Source organism: Oncorhynchus keta, chromosome 1 (genome assembly GCF_023373465.1).
Source record: "Oncorhynchus keta strain PuntledgeMale-10-30-2019 chromosome 1, Oket_V2, whole genome shotgun sequence".
Classification (NCBI taxonomy): Eukaryota; Metazoa; Chordata; class Actinopteri; order Salmoniformes; family Salmonidae; genus Oncorhynchus; species Oncorhynchus keta.
The window spans coordinates 83272451-83298328 of record NC_068421.1 but is presented as its reverse complement, the minus strand read 5'-3'; the positions used below and the strand labels follow the sequence as shown (position 1 = coordinate 83298328).

Genomic DNA, 25878 nt, shown 5'->3' with positions numbered 1-25878 from the left:
TCTAAATTAAAGATGAGACAAAGATACTAGTACTGTTTGCCTTGAGGATATATTTTTCTTCTTGTTGATTGAATCCTTGTTTCTGGTTTAAAAGATTTTTCCTTGTAGACATTATTTCTGTTGGACACTTTACCATAAGCATGTGTAGCTGCAGAGAGATGTTGAGAGAGATGTTGAGAGACAGAGTTTGTAATAAAACACCGGCCTCCACTGTTGTCATTGTTCTCACCCATCCTCTCTCTCTCTCTCTCCATCCCCCTCTCCCTCTCCATCCATCCCCCTCCCTCTCTCCATCCATCCATCCCCCTCTCTCCCTCACATGTGGAAAGCATTATATCCTGTCTACAGGAGCATAGCAGTGAGGGTAGTAGCAAACTGTGGATCTGGGAGGCTGGGACAGGACTGGGATCAGTGTAGGGGATCTCCTCTGTGCTGGGTGACCCAGCCTCTCTAGGGCCTGGCCCCTGTTTGCACAAAAGGGGGTTTGTTATTACAGAACCGCACACTCCGAAAGGCCTTTCTCCCTTGACAGGGGGAAGCAGGGGGAAGGGTTAGTCTAGGCTACACGCCTGTTATTTTAGCTTTTGGATGCCTGAGACCTGTTTTGTTTTTTGGGTACCTTGCATTTGCTATCCTCGTCTTCTCTTGCTCCCTCTCTAGGGGAAGAGCTAACCTCCAGTCCACCATCATTTGCCCTGCATGGGTATGATGTAGCTTGGTTATGTTATTGTATTTTAAGGAGACATTTTATTGTTTTGGGAGTGCCTGCCTTGGATTGCTACTCAATGCATTCTCCATTCTACCGCTCTTCCTGTTGTGGATTTAACACAGTGGTTTATAAGGCTAGCTCCATGTTGAGAAGCCATCATGTGTCGAGTCAGTGGAGTGAGTGAGTGGATCTTTGTGTCTGAGGCCTTGGTGTGGTACGTTTTATGGGGCTTCAATGTTTAGGCCATGCCACCAACGAGTTACCGTAGCAACGGACTTGAATCATTACCCTAGCAGACCTCAGTGTTTCTGTACATAACTCTGTTTTAAAGAATCTAATGGATCTAATTGCATGTGTATTTTCACACTGCACGCACAGACACACGGGTGTACACAAACACACACTAAACTGCACACACACTGTCCTGAGAGCCTCTCAATGAAGGGAGAGGTGTAGATTTACCTATGTAGCCTGAGGGTTCGGTTCGTTAGTAAGATGAACCAAATTAAATTCCCTCTGTGTCTGGTTCTAAATACAGCAGCCATTGGCAGACAGGCAGGGATCCCAAGCCATTTAATTAGACAACCGTCTCTGTCTGTGTTGCTGAATTGAAATGGAGAAGTATTAATTAGCATTTGTTTCTCTGAGGTTATTTAATGTGCCATTGTGGATCGAGGTATTAATATGGATTGTTTCTTCCTCAAGCTCGCATTACTCCCAAGATATCTGCAAATCAAATTTTCTTTGTCACATGAGCGAGAGTTTAGACGAGTTCTAAACAAGAGTTTAGATTTGAAGTCTGGTTGTTGGTGTGTTGCTGAGGGAAAGGCTTCTCTTTTAGTCTGTGTTTTTTGGGGAGATGCGATTTCTATTTGTTGCTAAAAACAGTTGTGTTCCCCCAGGTGCATGGCTCAAACCTACTTTGTAGCCGTCAGAAAAATTGAAGAAGGGATGGGGGGGTGTGGGGATGGGGGGAGAAACTCACATCAGAAGCAGAGCTAGGATGCCACACTCCTGGCTCCAGCCCTTTGTAGTCCAATGAGCGGAGCAGCTCTGAGAGGAAGGAGGGGAAGGAGGGGAGAGCCACAGTGTACCTGCAGCAGGCTGCAGCACCTCCCTCCACCCAACCATCTCAGCTTCCTAAAGCCTGTCTGTCCTTTCATCTGCTGCTGTTTGTACCCTGCTTGGCTCCTGTCTCTCCTGCCAGCCCCTGGGCTCCCACGCACTCCAACCCCTCCCCCACTCCGCAGAGCACATGTGAAAAATATACTTACACACACACACACACACACACACGTTCATGTGCGATATGGAGGAACGTGGTGCACCACACCTAAGCAATGCATCCATCTTCCTGTCACCCTTTCAGGTGCCAGACAGTGGGTCTGAATACCCACACTAGCATACTAAATGGTATGTGAAATAATAACATTTTATGTGCCAATTTGCAAAATAGTACTGCAAATGCGCCATATAATGCACACTTGAGTTGACCCCTGACATTCATTCATTTGGAACAGTGTGTCTGATTATCAGCTGTTGTCAAACACACAAATTCTACTAGATCAAACGCCAAAACGATTATGCTGTTTTATGTATGTAATACGCTAGTATGGTATTCGGACTCGACCAGGGAGTGGTGCAGTTAGCCCAACGCAGCACAAGGGCACGCTTCAGGACATTCACAGCACTCTGTGTCACCTCAGCCTCCCTAGCCACAGCCTGTTCATCCTGCTACCATCTAGAAGGCGTAGACAGTACAAGTGGATCAAAGCTGAGACTGTTAGAAGCTGTTTATCTCCAGGTGTCAGACTGTTAAACTGTCACCACTGGCCGGCTACCACCCAGTGTCTCCAGTATCTCAGAAACGGCTGCCCTCCTGGGCTTTTCACGCACAATAGTGTCTAGCGTTTACAGAGAATGGTGCGGCAGACAAAAGACCTTCAGTCAGCGGCAGTCCTGTGGGTGAAAACAGCTCGTTGATGAGAGAGGCTGAAGGAAAAGTGGGCTCTAGTGGGCACAGGATCACCAACACTGGACAATTGAGGAGTGGAAAAACTCTGCCTGGTCCAACAAATCCTGGTTCCTGTTGCGTCATGCTGATGGCAGAGTCAGGATTTGGTGTAATCAGCATGAGTCCATGGACCCATCCTGACTGGTGTCAACGGTACAGGCTGGTGAGACACTAACAGAAGACCAGGCTGGTGAGACACTAAGAGAAGACCAGGCTGGAGAGACACTAAGAGAGAAGACCAGGCTGGAGAGACACTGAGAGAACCAGGCTGGAGAGACACTAAGAGAAGACCAGGCTGGAGAGACACTAAGAGAAGACCAGGCTGGAGAGACACTAAGAGAGAAGACCAGGCTGGAGAGACACTGAGAACCAGGCTGGAGAGACACTAAGAGAGAAGACCAGGCTGGAGAGACACTAAGAGAGAAGACCAGGCTGGAGAGACACTAAGAGAGAAGACCAGGCTGGAGAGACACTGAGAGAACCAGGCTGGAGAGACACTAAGAGAAGACCAGGCTGGAGAGACACTAAGAGAAGACCAGGCTGGAGAGACACTAAGAGAGAACCAGGCTGGAGAGACACTAAGAGAGAACCAGGCTGGAGAGACACTAAGAGAGAAGACCAGGCTGGAGAGACACTAAGAGAGAAGACCAGGCTGGAGAGACACTAAGAGAGAAGACCAGGCTGGAGAGACACTAAGAGAGAAGACCAGGCTGGAGAGACACTAAGAGAGAAGACCAGGCTGGAGAGACACTAAGAGAGAAGACCAGGCTGGAGAGACACTAAGAGAGAAGACCAGGCTGGAGAGACACTAAGAGAGAAGACCAGGCTGGAGAGACACTAAGAGAGAAGACCAGGCTGGAGAGACACTAAGAGAGAAGACCAGGCTGGAGAGACACTAAGAGAAGACCAGGCTGGAGAGACACTAAGAGAGAACCAGGCTGGAGAGACACTTGGAGAAGACCAGGCTGGAGAGACACTAAGAGAAGACCAGGCTGGAGAGACACTAAGAGAAGACCAGGCTGGAGAGACACTAAGAGAGAAGACCAGGCTGGAGAGACACTAAGAGAGAAGACCAGGCTGGAGAGACACTAAGAGAGAAGACCAGGCTGGAGAGACACTAAGAGAGAAGACCAGGCTGGAGAGACACTAAGAGAAGACCAGGCTGGAGAGACACTAAGAGAAGACCAGGCTGGAGAGACACTAAGAGAGAAGACCAGGCTGGAGAGACACTAAGAGAGAAGACCAGGCTGGAGAGACACTAAGAGAGAAGACCAGGCTGGAGAGACACTAAGAGAAGACCAGGCTGGAGAGACACTGAGAGAAGACCAGGCTGGAGAGACACTAAGAGAAGACCAGGCTGGAGAGACACTAAGAGAAGCCCAGGCTGGAGAGACACTAAGAGAGAACCAGGCTGGAGAGACACTAAGAGAAGACCAGGCTGGAGAGACACTAAGAGAAGACCAGGCTGGAGAGACACTAAGAGAAGACCAGGCTGGTGAGACACTAAGAGAGAACCAGGCTGGAGAGACACTAAGAGAGGACCAGGCTGGAGAGACACTAAGAGAGAACCAGGCTGGAGAGACACTACTAAGAGAAGACCAGGCTGGAGAGACACTACTAAATGAGAAGACCAGGCTGGAGAGACACTACTAAGAGAAGACCAGGCTGGAGAGACACTACTAAGAGAAGGCCAGGCTGGAGAGACACTAAGAGAAGCCCAGGCTGGAGAGACACTAAGAGAGAACCAGGCTGGAGAGACACTAAGAGAGAACCAGGCTGGAGAGACACTAAGAGAAGACCAGGCTGGAGAGACACTAAGAGAGAAGACCAGGCTGGAGAGACACTAAGAGAGAAGACCAGGCTGGAGAGACACTAAGAGAGAAGACCAGGCTGGAGAGACACTAAGAGAAGACCAGGCTGGAGAGACACTGAGAGAAGACCAGGCTGGAGAGACACTAAGAGAAGCCCAGGCTGGAGAGACACTAAGAGAGAACCAGGCTGGAGAGACACTAAGAGAAGACCAGGCTGGAGAGACACTGAGAGAAGACCAGGCTGGAGAGACACTAAGAGAGAAGACCAGGCTGGAGAGACACTAAGAGAGAAGACCAGGCTGGAGAGACACTAAGAGAAGACCAGGCTGGGGAGACACTAAGAGAAGACCAGGCTGGAGAGACACTACTAAGAGAAGACCAGGCTGGAGAGACACTACTAAGAGAAGACCAGGCTGGAGAGACACTACTAAGAGAAGACCAGGCTGGAGAGACACTACTAAGAGAAGACCAGGCTGGAGAGACACTACTAAGAGAAGGCCAGGCTGGAGAGACACTAAGAGAAGACCAGGCTGGAGAGACACTAAGAGAGAACCAGGCTGGAGAGACACTAAGAGAAGACCAGGCTGGAGAGACACTGAGAGAAGACCAGGCTGGAGAGACACTAAGAGAGAAGACCAGGCTGGAGAGACACTAAGAGAGAAGACCAGGCTGGAGAGACACTAAGAGAGAAGACCAGGCTGGAGAGACACTAAGAGAGAAGACCAGGCTGGAGAGACACTAAGAGAAGACCAGGCTGGAGAGACACTAAGAGAAGACCAGGCTGGAGAGACACTAAGAGAAGACCAGGCTGGAGAGACACTAAGAGAAGACCAGGCTGGAGAGACACTAAGAGAGAAGACCAGGCTGGAGAGACACTAAGAGAGAAGACCAGGCTGGAGAGACACTGAGAGAAGACCAGGCTGGAGAGACACTAAGAGAGAACCAGGCTTGAGAGACACTAAGAGAAGACCAGGCTGGGGAGACACTGAGACAATGTAGTTATTTGTTGTCCGTGTGATTTATGATTGTTAAGTGTGTTTTGGTGAATGAGGTCGTGGGTGGCTTTGTTCATTCAAGAGCTCACCCTAAGCTTTGATTAAAATAATAAAATAGCTACCAGAATACAACTTTGTTCCATTAATTTGTTTATACTTCAACAAACTTCAAGTATGAAACCATATCCTGGTAGGATCCTGAAGTGTGGGTGTGCCTATAGTCTGTCTCCCAATGGACTCTCTGGGTCAGGGGAGGCATTCCTCCCTGCCCAGATCTTCGCTGTGAAAGCCACCGTGCCACGTCCAAAAACAAACAGCCTGCACTAATACATGCTATACCATCTCTAGGTTGGCTTTAAGTTTTCCAAATAACGCTGTGGGTAAAATGTGCAGCATGTTGGCTGTGTATGTCTGTTTGTTTCCCATGTTTAACTAACACATACCGGTCAGAGGGGACCTGAGCCGACCTCTTTAATTTCAGTAGAGAATGCAACTTCTTTACCTGCCTGATAGCTTTCCAGGGGTTCCTTCTACTTTAGGAACCAAGGTCAGCGTGACAAGTCTCCTCTTGATTGTGGGAGGTCGCATGATTCACGCAAAAAAAATGAAGTGAACTCCGGGTTAGGCAGGCGGGGTGAGGCATGCTGGGTAGTTGGTACCCATCTGGTCTGGAATGTGTCCTACAATAGGTGTGGACAGGACAGGTGTGAGTATGTATGTGGAACATGGCAGTAGAGAAACTTAAACACCTGACACACAAGTCAACATTTTTTTTTAGCTTTTTAATGTATTTATTTTTACCTGGAACTAACGTGTGTGTGTGTGTGTGTGTGTGTGTGTGTGTGTGTGTGTGTGTAAAGCATACCAGTGCAAGTGTTAAGTTTTCTTGGAGGCTTGTGTATTTTGTGTTAGTGTTAAGGTCATACAAGGACCTCTGTTATTCTCCCTGCCATGCTTGTAGTTTAATGCTGTAGAATATGGGTGTGAAACCTTTACAGCCACTCCTCTTGGCCACAAAGACAAACATATTTTTTTAATGCTAATTTCTTACAATTCTACACATTTTGACATGGGTGGAGAGAAACATGTACACTTGTAAAGTTGGTTCCTGCAATTCTACATGTTTTGACATGGGTGGAGAGAAACATGGACACTTGTAAAGCTAGTTCCTGCAATTCTACATGTTTTGACATGGGTGGAGAGAATCATGGACACGTGTAAAGCTGGTTCCTGCAATTCTACATGTTTTGTCTACACATATTGTCAATGAGCAACAAAAAATAAAACTATTTTTAAGCACAATTCTACACATTATACCATTTACCAATGTCATTTTCTTCTGCTGAATGACCCCAACATAACTATATCAATGGGCCCCATGCCATGTTTACAATCTTTCATTCTCCCTGACTGTCTAGTTTATATTTTGTTGATTCTTAGTTCTCAAAGATGATCTAATTTGAATATTTACTTCATATGTGGTTTTAGTCGTTTACTTGTACACTAAACCTTTCTACTAGCCCGCCGCTGCTTGTATTAATATAGGGGAAACACTGTGTTTGTGCCTGTGCTTTATGATTTGTAGAATATGATGTATCGTATGTTGCCTACGACCCAACGTTTTGAATGGGGTCAGGTGGTTTTGCAGTCAGTCAGCTTGTAGGCAGCATTTGACCAAAATGGAAAACACTAGTAAGTGGTTCTAACATGGCTGGACGGATCTATTAGAGAGTAAAGGCGCCTGTAACCAATTATCTTCAATGGACAGGAGCAGGCAGGTTCGGTTTCTGAAGGCATAACACAATCTTATTACTGTAGTTGACTTCACTAAGAAGCAATAGTATAATTCCAGGAAATGGTCCGTTTAACAGTGAAACAACTCCACCAATGGCCTTTACTGGAGGGGACCTAGGAGGGCATGGAGTTATTCTCTCATTCTTTCCATTTAAATGTAAAGGCAGAGAAGCGTTGAAGTAAATGCCACAACCTAACAAGACCTTGTCAACAAATGACTGGTAATGAAGTGAGACATTCACGTCACAGCAAAAGAGATCCTCTGAAATGAAGCAATCAGAATAAATCCATGTGTATTTGCATCGGTATGAAGAGAGTTTGGGCCTGATGTGATTTAGTTTTCAGCAGCAAGTCTTTCTACGGCATACTAACCCTGTTTCTCTCCTCTCTCTCCCTGCAGAGAATCTTCAACTCATTTGTGTACACAGAAAAGACCTCAAACAGAGAGACCGAGGTACAGCAGGTGAGTCACTGGGTGCTCCTTCCTGTGTGTGTGTGTGTGTGTGTGCACCCGTGCGTGTGTGTGCATAGTATGTGTGTTCGTGATTGTCTGTGCTGCAGTAAACACACTACAGTCATCAGAGGGAAACAGGGCTTATTAAAATTCTACAGCAGCCGCCTCATCGGCTTTAAGTTCTTTCTGTTTTCCTCTCCTCCTCTATCCCCTCCGCTCTATCCCCTCCGCTCTATCCCCTCCGCTCTATCCCCTCCGCTCTATCCCCTCCGCTCTATCCCCTCCGCTCTATCCCCTCCGCTCTATCCCCTCCGCTCTATCCCCTCCGCTCTATCCCCTCCGCTCTATCCCCTCCGCTCTATCCCCTCCGCTCTATCCCCTCCGCTCTATCCCCTCCGCTCTATCCCCTCCGCTCTATCCCCTCCGCTCTATCCCCTCCTCTCCTGCACTACACAGTGTCTGTGCAGTAAGGCTTCCCTCTGACAAGGTGATGCTGAAATTGGTTCTCTCTCTACCTGAACTGTAATGCAGTATTAAAGAGTGAATACATGTCATTTCATCTCCACTCTCCCATGGTTGGTAATAAAGAGGCTACATTAGACTCCTGGCTAGATCTGTTAAAACAAGTGAATGTAATTCAACTTTATTTATCCCTTCAAGAGCTATTAAGAAAGGTGAAGCCCACTGCCCAGCCAGCTCAGTGTGTTAGCAGTACAGTAATATGTCATTGTGTTACTGTGGGCAGAGCTAATGAGCTGGCACTGTGTAGAGTAGTAGTAACCACAGCAGTCTGCTTACTGCCCATTTCTGCGCTGCAGTGGTCTGTGATATTTTCACTGTTGAGTTTGAAAGACTGGCAGTTTCCATTTCTACTGGCTCAGCATAATACAGTACAGTAGCTGGCTCTGGATCAGTTTAATCATTAAGTCATTTGATCTTTTTTTTCTTCTGTTTCTCCCCCACAGCTACTGCTCTCATTCATGTGATCTATGGTCATTAGTTTAGTACCTGGTAATGCCCATAGGCTGTATCGGTACTACCACTCCTTCTGTGTGGACATAGAAAACTGTAGGCTTTGATGCCCACATTTGGTTCCAGTATGTTGTTATTTAAAAGGTTCCAGACACCATGGTAACGCGGCCTGCCAGTAGATACAGTACCTCGGTTGATAATAGTTTATCTCCTGTCCGTTTGGAGGTCGACAGGATACACCAGGATATGTTCCGTCTCTCCTCTGGGGTGATGAGATGGAGTCTGCTGTTTACTCCTCTGGGGTGATGTGATGGAGTCTGCTATTTACTCCTCTGGGGTGATGAAATGGAGTCGGCTGTTTACTCCTCTGGGGAGATGAGATGGAGTCTGCTGTTTGCTCCTCTGGGGAGATGAGATGGAGTCTGCTGTTTGCTCCTCTGGGGAGATGAGATGGAGTCTGCTGTTTACTCCTCTGGGGAGATGAGATGGAGTCTGCTGTTTGCTCCTCTGGGGAGATGTGATGGAGTCTGCTGTTTATCCTCTGGGGAGATGAGATGGAGTCTGCTGTTTGCTCCTCTGGGGAGATGTGATATAAATATAAAAATATATATATATATGTGTGATGGAGTCTGCTGTTTGCTCCTCTGGGGAGATGAGATGGAGTCTGCTGTTTACTCCTCTGGGGAGATGAGATGGAGTCTGCTGTTTGCTCCTCTGGGGAGATGAGATTGAGTCTGCTATTTACTCCTCTGGGGTGATGAGATGGAGTCTGCTGTTTACTCCTCTGGGGAGATGAGATTGAGCCTGCTATTTACTCCTCTGGGGTGATGAGATGGAGTCTGCTGTTTACTCCTCTGGGGAGATGAGATTGAGCCTGCTATTTACTCCTCTGGGGTGATGAGATGGAGTCTGCTGTTTACTCCTCTGGGGTGATGAGATGGAGTCTGCTATTTGCTCCTCTGGGGTGATGGAGTCTGCTGTTTACTCCTCTGGGGTGATGGAGTCTGCTGTTTACTCCTCTGGGGAGATGAGATGGAGTCTGCTGTTTACTCCTCTGGGGAGATGAGATGGAGTCTGCTATTTGCTCCTCTGGGGAGATGAGATGGAGTCTGCTATTTGCTCCTCTGGGGAGATGAGATGGAGTCTGCTATTTACTCCTCTGGGGTGATGAGATGGAGTCTGCTGTTTACTCCTCTGGGGTGATGGAGTCTGCTGTTTACTCCTCTGGGGAGATGAGATGGAGTCTGCTGTTTACTCCTCTGGGGAGATGAGATTGAGTCTGCTGTTTGCTCCTCTGGGGAGATGAGATGGAGTCTGCTGTTTACTCCTCTGGGGAGATGAGATGGAGTCTGCTGTTTGCTCCTCTGGGGAGATGAGATTGAGTCTGCTATTTACTCCTCTGGGGTGATGAGATGGAGTCTGCTGTTTACTCCTCTGGGGAGATGAGATTGAGCCTCTGTTTACTCCTCTGGGGAGATGAGATTGAGCCTGCTGTTTACTCCTCTGGGGTGATGAGATGGAGTCTGCTGTTTACTCCTCTGGGGAGATGAGATTGAGCCTGCTATTTACTCCTCTGGGGTGATGAGATGGAGTCTGCTGTTTACTCCTCTGGGGTGATGTGATGGAGTCGGCTGTTTACTCCTCTGGGGTGATGTGATGGAGTCGGCTGTTTACTCCTCTGGGGTGATGGAGTCTGCTGTTTACTCCTCTGGGGTGATGGAGTCTGCTGTTTACTCCTCTGGGGAGATGAGATGGAGTCTGCTGTTTGCTCCTCTGGGGAGATGAGATTGAGTCTGCTATTTACTCCTCTGGGGTGATGGAGTCTGCTGTTTACTCCTCTGGGGAGATGAGATTGAGTCTGCTATTTACTCCTCTGGGGTGATTGAGTCTGCTGTTTACTCCTCTGGGGAGATGAGATGGAGTCTGCTGTTTACTCCTCTGGGGTGATGGAGTCTGCTGTTTACTCCTCTGGGGTGATGAGATGGAGTCTGCTGTTTACTCCTCTGGGGTGATGAGATGGAGTCTGCTGTTTACTCCTCTGGGGAGATGAGATGGAGTCTGCTGTTTGCTCCTCTGGGGAGATGAGATGGAGTCTGCTATTTGCTCCTCTGGGGAGATGAGATGGAGTCTGCTGTTTGCTCCTCTGGGGAGATGAGATTGAGTCTGCTATTTACTCCTCTGGGGAGATGAGATTGAGTCTGCTATTTACTCCTCTGGGGTGATGGAGTCTGCTGTTTACTCCTCTGGGGTGATGGAGTCTGCTGTTTACTCCTCTGGGGAGATGAGATGGAGTCTGCTGTTTACTCCTCTGGGGAGATGAGATGGAGTCTACTGTTTGCTCCTCTGGGGAGATGAGATGGAGTCTGCTGTTTGCTCCTCTGGGGAGATGAGATGGAGTCTGCTATTTGCTCCTCTTGGGAGATGGAGTCTGCTATTTGCTCCTCTGGGGAGATGGAGTCTGCTGTTTACTCCTCTGGGGTGATGGATTCTGCTGTTTAGTCCTCTGGGGTGATGAGATGGAGTCTGCTGTTTGCTCCTCTGGGGTGATGGAGTCTGCTGTTTACTCCTCTGGGGTGATGAGATGGAGTCTGCTGTTTGCTCCTCTGGGGTGATGGAGTCTGCTGTTTACTCCTCTGGGGTGATGAGATGGAGTCTGCTGTTTGCTCCTCTGGGGTGATGAGATGGAGTCTGCTGTTTACTCCTCTGGGGTGATGAGATGGAGTCTGCTGTTTGCTCCTCTGGGGTGATGGAGTCTGCTGTTTACTCCTCTGGGGTGATGAGATGGAGTCTGCTGTTTGCTCCTCTGGGGTGATGGAGTCTGCTGTTTGCTCCTCTGGGGTGATGGAGTCTGCTGTTTACTCCTCTGGGGTGATGGAGTCTGCTGTTTACTCCTCTGGGGTGATGTGATGGAGTCTGCTGTTTACTCCTCTGGGGTGATGAGATGGAGTCTGCTGTTTGCTCCTCTGGGGTGATGAGATGGAGTCTGCTGTTTGCTCCTCTGGGGTGATGGAGTCTGCTGTTTACTCCTCTGGGGTGATGAGATGGAGTCTGCTGTTTACTCCTCTGGGGTGATGAGATGGAGTCTGCTGTTTGCTCCTCTGGGGTGATGGAGTCTGCTGTTTACTCCTCTGGGGTGATGAGATGGAGTCTGCTGTTTACTCCTCTGGGGTGATGGAGTCTGCTGTTTGCTCCTCTGGGGTGATGGAGTCTGCTGTTTACTCCTCTGGGGTGATGAGATGGAGTCTGCTGTTTACTCCTCTGGGGTGATGAGATGGAGTCTGCTGTTTACTCCTCTGGGGTGATGAGATGGAGTCTGCTGTTTGCTCCTCTGGGGTGATGGAGTCTGCTGTTTACTCCTCTGGGGTGATGAGATGGAGTCTGGTGTTTGCTCCTCTGGGGTGATGGAGTCTGCTGTTTACTCCTCTGGGGTGATGGAGTCTGCTGTTTACTCCTCTGGGGTGATGAGATGGAGTCTGCTGTTTACTCCTCTGGGGTGATGAGATGGAGTCTGCTGTTTACTCCTCTGGGGTGATGAGATGGAGTCTGCTGTTTACTCCTCTGGGGTGATGAGATGGAGTCTGCTGTTTACTCCTCTGGGGTGATGAGATGGAGTCTGCTGTTTGCTCCTCTGGGGTGATGAGATGGAGTCTGCTGTTTACTCCTCTGGGGTGATGAGATGGAGTCTGCTGTTTGCTCCTCTGGGGTGATGAGATGGAGTCTGCTGTTTACTCCTCTGGGGTGATGAGATGGAGTCTGCTGTTTGCTCCTCTGGGGTGATGGAGTCTGCTGTTTACTCCTCTGGGGTGATGAGATGGAGTCTGCTGTTTACTCCTCTGGGGTGATGGAGTCTGCTGTTTACTCCTCTGGGGAGATGAGATGGAGTCTGCTGTTTACTCCTCTGGGGAGATGAGATGGAGTCTGCTGTTTACTCCTCTGGGGAGATGAGATTGAGTCTGCTATTTACTCCTCTGGGGTGATGAGATGGAGTCTGCTGTTTACTCCTCTGGGGTGATGGAGTCTGCTGTTTACTCCTCTGGGGAGATGAGATGGAGTCTGCTGTTTACTCCTCTGGGGAGATGAGATGGAGTCTGCTGTTTGCTCCTCTGGGGAGATGAGATGGAGTCTGCTGTTTACTCCTCTGGGGAGATGAGATGGAGTCTGCTGTTTGCTCCTCTGGGGAGATGAGATTGAGTCTGCTGTTTACTCCTCTGGGGTGATGAGATTGAGTCTGCTGTTTACTCCTCTGGGGAGATGAGATTGAGTCTGCTGTTTACTCCTCTGGGGAGATGAGATGGAGTCTGCTGTTTACTCCTCTGGGGTGATGAGATTGAGTCTGCTGTTTGCTCCTCTGGGGAGATGAGATTGAGTCTGCTATTTACTCCTCTGGGGTGATGGAGTCTGCTGTTTACTCCTCTGGGGTGATGAGATGGAGTCTGCTGTTTACTCCTCTGGGGTGATGTGATTGAGTCTGCTGTTTACTCCTCTGGGGTGATGGAGTCTGCTGTTTACTCCTCTGGGGAGATGAGATGGAGTCTGCTGTTTACTCCTCTGGGGTGATGAGATGGAGTCTGCTGTTTACTCCTCTGGGGTGATGGAGTCTGCTGTTTACTCCTCTGGGGAGATGAGATGGAGTCTGCTGTTTACTCCTCTGGGGAGATGAGATTGAGCCTGCTGTTTACTCCTCTGGGGTGATGGAGTCGGCTGTTTACTCCTCTGGGGAGATGAGATGGATTCTGCTGTTTACTCCTCTGGGGAGATGAGATGGAGTCTGCTGTTTACTCCTCTGGGGAGATGAGATGGAGTCTGCTGTTTACTCCTCTGGGGAGATGAGATGGAGTCTGCTGTTTACTCCTCTGGGGTGATGGAGTCTGCTGTTTGCTCCTCTGGGGAGATGAGATGGAGTCTGCTGTTTACTCCTCTGGGGAGATGAGATGGAGTCTGCTGTTTGCTCCTCTGGGGAGATGAGATGGAGTCTGCTATTTCCTCCTCTGGGGAGATGAGATTGAGTCTGCTATTTACTCCTCTGGGGTGATGGAGTCTGCTGTTTACTCCTCTGGGGAGATGAGATGGAGTCTGCTGTTTACTCCTCTGGGGAGATGAGATGGAGTCTGCTGTTTGCTCCTCTGGGGAGATGAGATGGAGTCTGCTGTTTGCTCCTCTGGGGAGATGAGATGGAGTCTGCTATTTGCTCCTCTGGGGAGATGAGATGGAGTCTGCTATTTGCTCCTCTGGGGAGATGGAGTCTGCTGTTTGCTCCTCTGGGGAGATGGAGTCTGCTGTTTACTCCTCTGGGGTGATGGAGTCTGCTGTTTACTCCTCTGGGGTGATGAGATGGAGTCTGCTGTTTGCTCCTCTGGGGTGATGGAGTCTGCTGTTTACTCCTCTGGGGTGATGAGATGGAGTCTGCTGTTTACTCCTCTGGGGATGAGATGGAGTCTGCTGTTTGCTCCTCTGGGGAGATGAGATGGAGTCTGCTGTTTGCTCCTCTGGGGTGATGGAGTCTGCTGTTTGCTCCTCTGGGGTGATGGAGTCTGCTGTTTACTCCTCTGGGGTGATGGAGTCTGCTGTTTACTCCTCTAGGGTGATGTGATGGAGTCTGCTGTTTGCTCCTCTGGGGTGATGAGATGGAGTCTGCTGTTTACTCCTCTGGGGTGATGAGATGGAGTCTGCTGTTTGCTCCTCTGGGGTGATGGAGTCTGCTGTTTACTCCTCTGGGGTGATGAGATGGAGTCTGCTGTTTACTCCTCTGGGGTGATGAGATGGAGTCTGCTGTTTGCTCCTCTGGGGTGATGGAGTCTGCTGTTTACTCCTCTGGGGTGATGGAGTCTGCTGTTTACTCCTCTGGGGTGATGGAGTCTGCTGTTTACTCCTCTGGGGTGATGGAGTCTGCTGTTTACTCCTCTGGGGTGATGAGATGGAGTCTGCTGTTTACTCCTCTGGGGTGATGAGATGGAGTCTGCTGTTTACTCCTCTGGGGTGATGAGATGGAGTCTGCTGTTTGCTCCTCTGGGGTGATGAGATTGAGTCTGCTGTTTACTCCTCTGGGGTGATGAGATGGAGTCTGCTGTTTGCTCCTCTGGGGTGATGGAGTCTGCTGTTTACTCCTCTGGGGTGATGGAGTCTGCTGTTTACTCCTCTGGGGTGATGAGATGGAGTCTGCTGTTTACTCCTCTGGGGTGATGTGATGGGAGTCTGCTGTTTACTCCTCTGGGGAGATGAGATGGAGTCTGCTGTTTACTCCTCTGGGGTGATGAGATGGAGTCTGCTGTTTGCTCCTCTGGGGTGATGAGATGGAGTCTGCTGTTTACTCCTCTGGGGTGATGAGATGGAGTCTGCTGTTTGCTCCTCTGGGGTGATGAGATGGAGTCTGCTGTTTACTCCTCTGGGGTGATGAGATGGAGTCTGCTGTTTGCTCCTCTGGGGTGATGGAGTCTGCTGTTTACTCCTCTGGGGTGATGAGATGGAGTCTGCTGTTTACTCCTCTGGGGTGATGAGATGGAGTCTGCTGTTTACTCCTCTGGGGTGATGAGATGGAGTCTGCTGTTTACTCCTCTGGGGTGATGAGATGGAGTCTGCTGTTTGCTCCTCTGGGGAGATGAGATGGAGTCTGCTGTTTGCTCCTCTGGGGAGATGAGATGGAGTCTGCTGTTTGCTCCTCTGGGGTGATGAGATGGAGTCTGCTGTTTACTCCTCTGGGGTGATGAGATGGAGTCGGCTGTTTACTCCTCTGGGGTGATGAGATGGAGTCTGCTGTTTACTCCTCTGGGGTGATGAGATGGAGTCTGCTGTTTACTCCTCTGGGGTGATGGAGTCTGCTGTTTACTCCTCTGGGGTGATGAGATGGAGTCTGCTGTTTACTCCTCTGGGGAGATGAGATGGAGTCTGCTGTTTACTCCTCTGGGGTGATGAGATTGAGTCTGCTGTTTGCTCCTCTGGGGAAATAGAATCAGCAGAGCGAGACAACGGCAGACAATGAGCAGCTTGTCTATGGTCAAAAGCGGCCTATAGATGGATGTATAGTTCTTTCTGTCTGTCTCTGGGGTCTCTCTACCTTTCTATCTCTGCTGTGTTTCTGTTTCTGTGTGTCTGTGTGTGTGTGTGTGTGTGTGTGTGTGTGTCTGTGTGTGTGTGTGTGTCTGTGTGTGTCTGTGTGTGTGTCTGTGTGTGTCTCTGTGTGTGTCTCTGTGTGCCTGTGTGTGTCTGTCTGTCTCTGTCTGTCTGTCTGTCTGTCTGTCTGTCTGTCTCTGTCTGTCTGTCTGTCTGTCTGTCTGTCTGTCTGTCTGTCTGTCTGTCTGTCTGTCTGTCTGTCTGTCTGTCTGTCTGTCTGTCTGTCTGTCTGTCTGTCTGTCTGTCTGTCTCTCGTCTGTCTGTCTGTCTGTCTGTCTCTCTGTCTGTCTGTCTGTCTGGATCTCTCGTCTGTCTGTCTGTCTGTCTCTGTCTGTCTGTCTGTCTCTGTCTGTCTGTCTGGGATCTCTGTCTGTCTGTCTGTCTGTCTGTCTGTCTGTCTGTCTGTCTGTCTGTCTGTCTGTCTGTCTGTCTGTCTGTCTGTCTCTGTCTGTCTGTCTGTCTGTCTGTCTGTCTGTCTGTCTGTCTGTCTGTCTGTCTCTGTCTGTCTGTCTGTCTGTCTGGGTCTGTCTGTCTGTTGGGACTCTCTCTGTCTGTCTGTCTGTCTGTCTCTCTGTCTGTCTGTCTGTCTGTCTGTCTGTCTGGTCTCTGTCTGTCTGTCTGTCTGGATCTCTCAGTCTGTCTGTCTGTCTGTCTGTCTGTCTCTGTCTGTCTGTCTGTGGGATCTCTCAGTTGGGACTCTCTGTCTGTCTGTCTGTCTGTCTGTCTGTCTGTCTGTCTCTCAGTTGGGACTCTGTCTGTCTGTCTGTCTGTCTGTCTGTGGGATCTCTCAGTTGGGACTCTCTGTCTGTCTGTCTGTCTGTCTGTCTGTCTGTGGGATCTCTCAGTTGGGACTCTCTGTCTGTCTGTCTGTCTGATCTCTCAGTTGGGACTCTCTGTCTGTCTGTCTGTGGGATCTCTGTCTGTCTGTCTGTGGGATCTCTCAGTTGGGACTCTCTGTCTGTCTGTCTGTCTGTCTCTCAGTTGTCTCTGTCTGTCTGTCTCTGGGATCTCTCTGTGTGATCTCTCTGTCTGTGATCTCTCTGTGTGTCTGTCTGTCTCTGTGATCTCTCTGTGTGATCTCTCTCTGTGATCTCTCTCTGTGATCTCTCTCTGTGATCTCTCTGTGTGATCTGTGATCTGTCTCTGTGATCTCTCTCTGTGATCTCTCTGTCTGTCTCTCTGTCTGTCTGTCTGTCTGGGTCTGGGTGGGTCTCTGTCTCTGGGGTCTCTGTCTCTCTGTCTGTCTCTGGGGTCTCGGTGTGTCTCTGGAGTCTCTGTCTCTCTGTATGTCTCTGGGGTCTGTCTGTCTCTGGAGTCTCTGTCTCTCTGTATGTCTCTGGGGTCTCGGTGTGTCTCTGGGTCTCTAATGTCTGGTCTCTCTGTGTATGTATGTCTGTCTGTCTGTCTGTCTGTCTCTGGGGTCTCTCTGTTTGTCTGTCTGGATCTCTCAGTTGGGTCTCTCTGTCTGTCTGTCTCTGGGATCTCTCAGTCTGGGACTCTCTGTCTGTCTGTCTGTCTGTCTGTCTGTCTGTCTGTCTGTCTGTCTCTGGGGTCTCGTGTGTCTCTGGGATCTCGGTGTGTCTCTGGGGTCTCGGTGTGTCTCTGGGGTCTCGTGTGTCTCTGGGGTCTCGGTGTGTTTCTGGGGTCTCGTGTGTCTCTGGGGTCTCGGTGTGTCTCTGGGGTCTCGGTGTGTCTCTGGGGTCTCGGTGTGTCTCTGGGGTCTCGGTGTGTCTCTGGGGTCTGTCTGTCTCTTGGGTTTCTCAGTGTGTCTCTGGGGTCTCTCTGGGGTCTCTCAGTTGGGTCTCTCGGTCTGTCTGTCTGTCTCTGGGGTCTCTCGGTGTGTCTCTGGGGTCTCTCGGTCTGTCTCTGGGGTCTCTGTCTCTGGAGTGTCTGTCTCTTGGGGTCTCTCGGTGTGTTTCTGGGGTCTCGGTGTGTCTCTGGGGTCTCGGTGTGTCTCTGGGGTCTCGGTGTGTCTCTTGGGTCTCTCGGTGTGTCTCTTGGGTCTCCCGGTGTGTCTCTGGGTCTCTGTCTCTGGAGAGTCTGTCTCTGGGGTCTCTCGGTGTGTGTCTGTCTGTGTGTCTGTGTGTCTGTGGGTCTCTCTGTGTGTCTCTGGGGTCTCTGTGTGTCTGTCTGTCTGTGTGTCTCTGGGGTCTCTAGGTGTGTCTCTGGGGTCTCTGTGTGTCTCTGGGGTCTCTAGGTGTGTCTCTGGGGTCTCTAGGTGTGTCTCTGGGGTCTCTAGGTGTGTCTCTGGGGTCTCTCGGTGTGTCTCTGGGGTCTCTCCGTTGGGTCTCCCGGTCTGTCTGTCTGTCTCTGGGGTCTCTAGGTGTGTCTCTGGGGTCTCTAGGTGTGTCTCTCGGTCTGCCTGTCTGTCTCTGGGGTCTCTGGGTTGTCTCTGGGGTATCTCGGTGTGTCTCTGGGGTCTTCCAGTTGGGTCTCCCGGTCTGTCTGTCTCTGGGGTCTCTAGGTGTGTCTCTGGGGTCTCTCAGTGTGTCTTCGGTCTGCCTGTCTGTCTCTGGGGTCTCTAGGTGTGTCTCTGGGGTCTCTGTCTCTGGAGTGTCTGTCTCTTGGGTCTCTCGGTGTGTTTCTGGGGTCTCGGTGTGTTTCTGGGGTCTCGGTGTGTCTCTGGGGTCTCGGTGTGTCTCTGGGGTCTCGGTGTGTCTCTGGGGTCTCTGTCTCTTGGGTCTCTCAGTGTGTCTCTGGGGTCTCTCTGGGGTCTCTCAGTTGGGTTTCTCGGTCTGTCTGTCTGTGGGGTCTCTCAGTTGGGTTTCTCTCTCGGTCTGCCTGTCTGTCTCTGGGGTCTCTAGGTGTGTCTCTGGGGTCTCTGTCTCTTGGGTCTCTAGGTGTGTCTCTGGGGTCTCTGTCTCTGGAGTGTCTGTCTCTGGGGTCTCTCTGTGTGTCTCTTGGGTCTCTAGGTGTGTCTCTGGGGTCTCTGTCTCTGGAGTGTCTGTCTCTGGGGTCTCTCGGTGTGTGTCTGTCTGTGTGTCTGTGTGTGGGGTCTCTCTGTGTGTCTCTGGGGTCTCTGTGTGTCTGTCTGTCTGTGTGTCTCTGGGGCTCTAGGTGTGTCTCTGGGGTCTCTAGGTGTGTCTCTGGGGTCTCTAGGTGTGTCTCTGGGGTCTCTGTCTCCGGGGTCTCTCTGTGTGTCTCCGGGGTCTCTCTGTGTGTCTCTGGGGTCTCTGTGTGTGTCTGTCTGTCTGTGTGTCTCTGGGGTCTCTCGGTGTGTCTCTGGGGTCTCTCCGTTGGGTCTCCCGGTCTGTCTGTCTGTCTCTGGGGTCTCTAGGTGTCTCTGGGGTCTCTAGGTGTGTCTCTGGGGTCTCTAGGTGTGTCTCTGGGGTCTCTAGGTGTGTCTCTGGGGTCTCTCTGTCTCTGGGGTCTCTAGGTGTGTCTCTGGGGTCTCTCGGTGTGTCTCTGGGGTCTCTAGGTGTGTCTCTGGGGTCTCTCGGTGTGTCTCTGGGGTCTCTCGGTGTGTCTCTGGGGTCTCTCGGTGTGTCTCTGGGGTCTCTGTCTCTGGGGTCTCTCAGACCACTGAGATACACCACCTAACAGTGACATTTAAAGTAAAGGCCAGCTCGAACTAATGGAAGGGTTTCTCTGTTTCTGTTCAGCTGTATGGAATGACCTTGATGGGCTAGTTATTTAGTAACATTCACCCAGTCTGGTACTGATCCGGGTCACAGCTCTCCTCCCTAACCCAGGCGTATTCTAGCCCGAACCACACTGAACCAGAACTGCATGGTCCGAGACCAGCTGGCAAGAACTACAGCAACCACAGAGCCCAACATGTGTTATAGTGAAGGGGATAGGGGTCAGGGGAGTGAGCGCTGAGGCCTGGTAGGAGGGTGGGTGGCTGGGATTTGTGGGTAAAGATAGGGTGGGAGGTCAGGGAGGGGAGGGTGGTTTTGGCTATGGAAAATAGTCAGACCCTAAACCTGTGCTTTGCAGTTCTTGGGTTTCTAGTTTCTCTGTAGTCATTAATGGGTATTTCTCTATTTACCCCCGTTGTGGTACACACAGACATAATACTGCTGTGGTACACACACACACACACACACACACACACACACACACACACACACACACACACACAGACATATTACAGTCCACATTGGGGCTAATTGCTTTGTGAGCGTGCTGGTCCAGCCCAGTCTGAAGGGGTTTACAGTATGGATGAGTCCCAGATGGCGCCATCGTCAGGCTACATAGTGCACTACTGTTGAACTCAGCCTTATGGCCTGTAGTCAGAAGTAGTGCACGATATAGGGAGCCATTTGGGACTGATCCTATGTATAGTGTGGCTGTGACGCCGCTGGGCCTGTATAAAGCCCTACTGGGAGCAGCGGCTGTCTGATTTAATAGGAATAGCAGCTGCATGATTAAGGGAATCGCGGTCAATGGGTCGGAGCACATTTCTCTGTTCCTGGCCTGGGCCAGGGCTGTGTTGGCAGGCATGGCTCATTATGCGATGTAGACAGACATGGCGACTGGTTGCCGTAGTAATGGTTCTGTCCTATTCTTTTCCAGGCAGTAATTGAATGTAGTATCTTTAAAAAAACACAATTTTAGTCATTTAGCACTCTGGTATCCAGAGCAACTTACAGTAGCAATTAGGGTTAAGTGCCTTGCTCAAGGGCACACCGGCACATTTTTTTAACGAGTCAGCTCAGGGATTCAAACCAGCGACCTTTCGGTTACAGGCCCAACACTCTTAATCGCTAGGCTACCTGCCGCCCCAGTCATGTTTCTGTGTAGATCTAAAGCTGCTGTATGTTATGAGTTGGAGTTCGTAGTACTTGTTTGTGTTCATTTCTAATCTGTGTTACTGTATGCAGGCTATGTCGCCTACATGTTTCAATGCATGTGGGAGAGAGTTGCCACGGTCCCGTAGGTTCTAACTAGGTTCCCCGTGGGGGCTTTTCATTAGCTCCAGAGTAGGAACAGGTACCTGTTGTGAGGAGCTGCTGGTGCGCTGGTTATTAGTGTCCCCCAGAGGGAACCCTTTTTGCATGAGGCTCAGAGATGTGTGCACTCAGCCATGACTCCCCCTCTGAGAGCTGTAATGTATACCTAGCTTTAGCTAACACACTTACACAGGGCAGAGAGTAATGTTGAGCAAAAATGAACTGAAATCTTAGATTATTTTTAGTTTTTTAAACAACTAATTGACTGACTGGTTTGAATTCTATTTTTTTCCCCTGTGACTTTTCAGTAGAGAGTTGTAGTTTCCATCAAGCCAATATTCTACATAGTTCAGCGCCAAAAACGTGGTAATTAACTGCAATAACTATAATCCACTTGTCCGTTCTGTGTTTCTTTAACGCCTGCTACATAGGTTAGTGTGGGGGAAGCCACACGCGCGATGGAGAGCGATAGAGAGCTGTTGCTTCAAGGTACAGTGGAGCAAAAAAGTATTTAGTCAGCCACCAATTGTGCAAGTTCTCCCACTTAAAAAGATGAGAGTCCTGTAATTTTCATCATAGGTACACTTCAACTATGATAGACAAAATGAGGGGAAAAAATCTAGAAAATCACATTGTAGGATTTTTTATGAATTTATTTGCAAATTATGGTGGAAAATAAGTATTTGGTCACCTACAAACAAGCAAGATTTCTGGCTCTCATAGACCTGTAACTTCTTCTTTAAGAGGTTCCTCTGTCCTCCACTCGTTACCTGTATTAATGGCACCTATTTGAACTTGTTATCAGTATAAAATACCTCAAACAGTCACACACCAAACTCCACTATTGCCAAGACCAAAGAGCTGTCAAAGGACACCAGAAACAAAATTGTAGACCTGCACCAGGCTGGGAAGACTGAATCTGCAGTAGGTAAGCAGCTTGGTTTGAAGAAATCAACTGTGGGAGCAATTATTAAGAAATGGAAGATGTACAAAACCACTGATAATCTCCCTCGATCTGGGGCTCCACGCAAGATCTCACCCCGTGGGGTCAAAATGATCACAAGAACGGTGAGCAAAAATCCCAGAACCACACGGGGGGAATGAATTGCAGAGAACTGCAGAGAGCTGGGACCAAAGTAACAAAGCCTACCATCAGTAACACACTACGCCGCCAGAGACTCAAATCCTGCAGTGCCAGACGTGTCCCCCTGCTTAAGCCAGTACATGTCCAGGCCCGTCTGAAGTTTGCTAGAGAGCATTTGGATGATCCAGAAGAAGATTGGGAGAATGTCATATGGTCAGATGAAATCAAAATATAACTTTTTGGTAAAAACTCAACTCGTCGTGTTTGGAGGACAAAGAATGCTGAGTTGCATCCAAAGAACACCATACCTACTGTGAAGCATGGGGGTGGAAACATCATGCTTTGGGGCTGTTTTTCTGCAAAGGGACCAGGACGACTGATCCGTGTAAAGGAAAGAATGAATGGGGCCATGTATCGTGAGATTTTGAGTGAAAACCTCCTTCAATCAGCAAGGGCATTGAAGGTGAAACGTGGCTGGGTCTTTCAGCATGACAATGATCCCAAACACACCGCCCAGGCAACGAAGGAGTGGCTTCGTAAGAAGCATTTCAAGGTCCTGGAGTGGATCTCAACCCCATAGAAAGTATTTGGAGGGAGTTGAAAGTCCGTGCTGCCCAGCAACAGCCCCAAAACATCACTGCTCTAGAGGAGATCTGCATGGAGGAATGGGCCAAAATACCAGCAACAGTGTGTGAAAACCTTGTGAAGACTTACAGAAAACATTTGACCTGTCATTGCCAACAAAGGGTATTTAACAAAGTATTGAGCAACTTTTGTTATTGACCAAATACTTATTCTCCACCATAATTTGCAAACAAATAAATAAAAAATCCTACAATGTGATTTTCTGGATTTTTTCCCCCCTCATTTTGTCTGTCATAGTTGAAGTGTACCTAATTACAGGCCTCTCATCTTTTTAATTTGCAGAACTTGCACAATTGGGATATACTTTTTTGCCCCACTATATCTTCCTGAAAATACATGATCTAAGTGATTGATAGTAGGTATTCAGCAGTCATAAAAGTATGCCTTATTTATTCTGAAGAACTACTAAAATAGTGATTTTTGTCAGACAGCCTAGACAACCGCTCTATAGAGATGAGGACTTGGAATGAAATGAAGTCACAAAATTTAATCTATACAACAACTCAAATATTTCATTAAAGTAATGTGAATAAATGATGGTTATTAAGTAGTCATGAGGAGTCACTACCATCATGGACTTTTATTAATAGTTTTATTCTGTGTTACAGCATTCAATGCATTGCATTGTGCATTTAATAAAAAAATAAAAAAATCACAGACCATTATTTTTTGATAAATCGAACCAACCTCAAAGTACAAATCGCTCAGCACTAACACAGGGGACTCGTCAGGCTTAACACTAACCAGCAGGATTCAATTATCCGCCCTTTGTTGAGGAGGGACTAGATTTTCCTTCTTCCTTCTTGGTTTCCATGCTTTGAGCGTGTAACACAGGTTTATTCCTCACTAGCCCTCCACCACCCATCATGACTTTTCCTCAACATTGACAGCTTTCACACAGAGTCTGGTTCTGAGGTCTGAGCGGCTTTGATGCTGTTCACAGATCTTTCCCTTGGTAATTCAGCCAGTATGTATGAGGACCGTGTGTGTGTTTGTGTGTTATACGTGCCTTGTTCAAACTGTGATTAATACAGAACGTAGTCTCTGACCTATAGAATGGGAGGGTACTCATACATGAATAGGTGCTCAACTAAGGTACTTCATCTTCTGACTGAGCGTGTGCTGTAATTCTACCATGATGATGACGAGGACCTTGTGTACCATGTCATACAGAATATATCTCTGTGTGTGTGTAGCTTGCGAAGAAGATCCGTGAGAAGTTTAACCGCTACCTGGATGTGGTGAACAGGAACAAGCAGGTAGTGGAGGCGTCATACACAGCCCACCTGACCTCTCCTCTGAACGCCATCCAGGACTGCTGCACCATCCCCCCCTCCATGGTTGAGTGAGTATTAACCTAAACCTGATCCACGAATCCCTTATCCCCCTTCTTGTGTTTACATGTGTTTTGATCCTTTCTAGGAACACTTATCTCCATGTGTGCAGTGGTGGCGGTGAGCTGCAGTGGTGGCGGTGAGCTGCAGTGGTGGCGGTGAGCTGCAGTGGTGGCGGTGAGCTGCAGTGGTGGCGGTGAGCTGCTGCAGTGGTGGCGGTGAGCTGCAGCGGCGGTGGTAGTGAGCTGCAGCGGCGGTGGTAGTGAGCTGCGGTGGCGGTGGCGGTGGTAGTGAGCTGCGGTGGTAGTGAGCTGCAGTGGCGGTGGTAGTGAGCTGCAGTGGCGGTGGTAGTGAGCTGCAGTGGCGGTGGTAGTGAGCTGCAGTGGCGGTGGTAGTGAGCAGCGGCGGTGGTAGTGAACTGCAGCGGCGGTGGTAGTGAACTGCAGCGGCGGTGGTAGTGAACTGCAGCGGCGGTGGTAGTGAGCTGCAGTGGCGGTGGTAGTGAACTGCAGCGGCGGTGGTAGTGAGCTGCAGTGGCGGTGGTAGTGAGCAGCGGCGGTGGTAGTGAGCTGCAGTGGCGGTGGTAGTGAGCTGCAGTGGCGGTGGTAGTGAGCTGCAGTGGCGGTGGTAGTGAGCTGCAGCGGCGGTGGTAGTGAGCTGCAGTGGCGGTGGTAGTGTGAGCTGCAGTGGCGGTGGTAGTGAGCAGCAGCGGTGGTAGTGAGCTGCAGTGGCGGTGGTAGTGAGCAGCGGTGGCGGTGGTAGTGAACTGCAGCGGCGTTGGTAGTGAGCTGCAGCGGCGTTGGTAGTGTGAGCTGCAGTGGCGGTGGTAGTGAGCAGCGGCGGTGGTAGTGAGCTGCAGTGGCGGTGGTAGTGAGCAGCGCGCGGTGGTAGTGAACTGCAGCGGCGGTGGTAGTGAGTGAGCTGCAGTGGCGGTGGTAGTGAGCTGCAGTGGCGGTGGTAGTGAGCTGCAGCGGCGGTGGTAGTGAGCAGCGGCGGTGGTAGTGAGCTGCAGTGGCGGTGGTAGTGAACTGCAGTGGCGGTGAGCTGCAGCGGTGGTGGTAGTGAGCGGCAGTGGCGGTGGTAGTGAGCTGCAGTGAACTGCGGTGGTGGTAGTGAGCTGCAGTGGCGGTGGTAGTGAGCTGCAGCGCGGTGGTAGTGAGCGTGGTGGTAGTGAGCTGCAGTGGCGGTGAGCTGCAGCGGTGGTGGTAGTGAGCGGCAGTGGCGGTGGTAGTAAGCTGCAGTGGCGGTGGTGGTAGTGAGCTGCAGTGGCGGTGGTAGTGAGCTGCAGCGGCGGTGGTAGTGAGCTGCAGCGGCGGTGGTAGTGAGCTGCAGTGGCGGTGGTAGTGAGCTGCAGTGGCGGTGGTAGTGAGCGGTGGCGGTGAGCTGCAGCGGTGGTGGTAGTGAGCGGCAGCGGTGGTGGTAGTGAGCTGCAGTGGCGGTGGTGGTGAGCTGCAGCGGTGGCGTGAGCGGTGAGCAGCGGTGGCGGCGGTGAGCTGCAGTGGCGGTGGTAGTAGTGAGCTGCAGCGGTGGTGGTAGTGAGCAGCAGTGGCGGTGGTGGTAGTGAGCTGCAGCGGTGGTGGTAGTGAGCAGCAGTGGCGGTGGTGGTAGTGAGCTGCAGCGGCGCGGTAGTGAGCGGCAGCGGTGGTGGTAGTGAGCTGCAGAGGCGGTGGTAGTGAGCGGCAGTGGCGGTGGTAGTGAGCAGCGGCGGTGGTAGTGAACTGCAGCGGCGGTGGTAGTGAGCGGCGGTGGTAGTGAGCTGCAGCGGCGGTGGTAGTGAGCAGCGGCGGTGGCGGTGAGCTGCAGCGGCGGTGGTAGTGAGCGGCAGCGGCGGTGGTAGTGAGCGGCGCGGTGGCGGTGAGCTGCAGCGGTGGTGGCAGTGAGCAGCAGCGGCGGTGGTAGTGAGCAGCAGCGGCGGTGGTAGTGAGCTGCAGCGGCGGTGGTAGTGAGCTGCAGCGGCGGTGGTAGTGAGCGGCAGCGGCGGTGGTAGTGAGCTGCAGCGGCGGTGGTGGTGAGCTGCAGCGGCGGTGGTAGTGAGCTGCAGCGGCGGTGGTAGTGAGCTGCAGT

The 25878-nt window shown here is 50.4% G+C and overlaps 1 protein-coding gene across 3 annotated transcripts in view; it reads left to right on the top strand.

Annotated features, from left to right (window-relative positions):
- The window catches only part of cachd1 (cache domain containing 1), a 195961-nt gene that overhangs the window by 57378 nt on the left and 112705 nt on the right, over positions 1–25878 (top strand). For 2 of the 3 annotated variants that reach the window (XM_052462476.1, XM_052462457.1), the window contains exons 2-3: positions 7724–7786; positions 23677–23825. In XM_052462476.1, the coding sequence (XP_052318436.1) occupies positions 7724–7786; positions 23677–23825 (212 nt within the window). The remainder of the gene's footprint in view (positions 1–7723; positions 7787–23676; positions 23826–25878) is intronic. The other variant, XM_052462465.1, reaches the window with a different exon arrangement.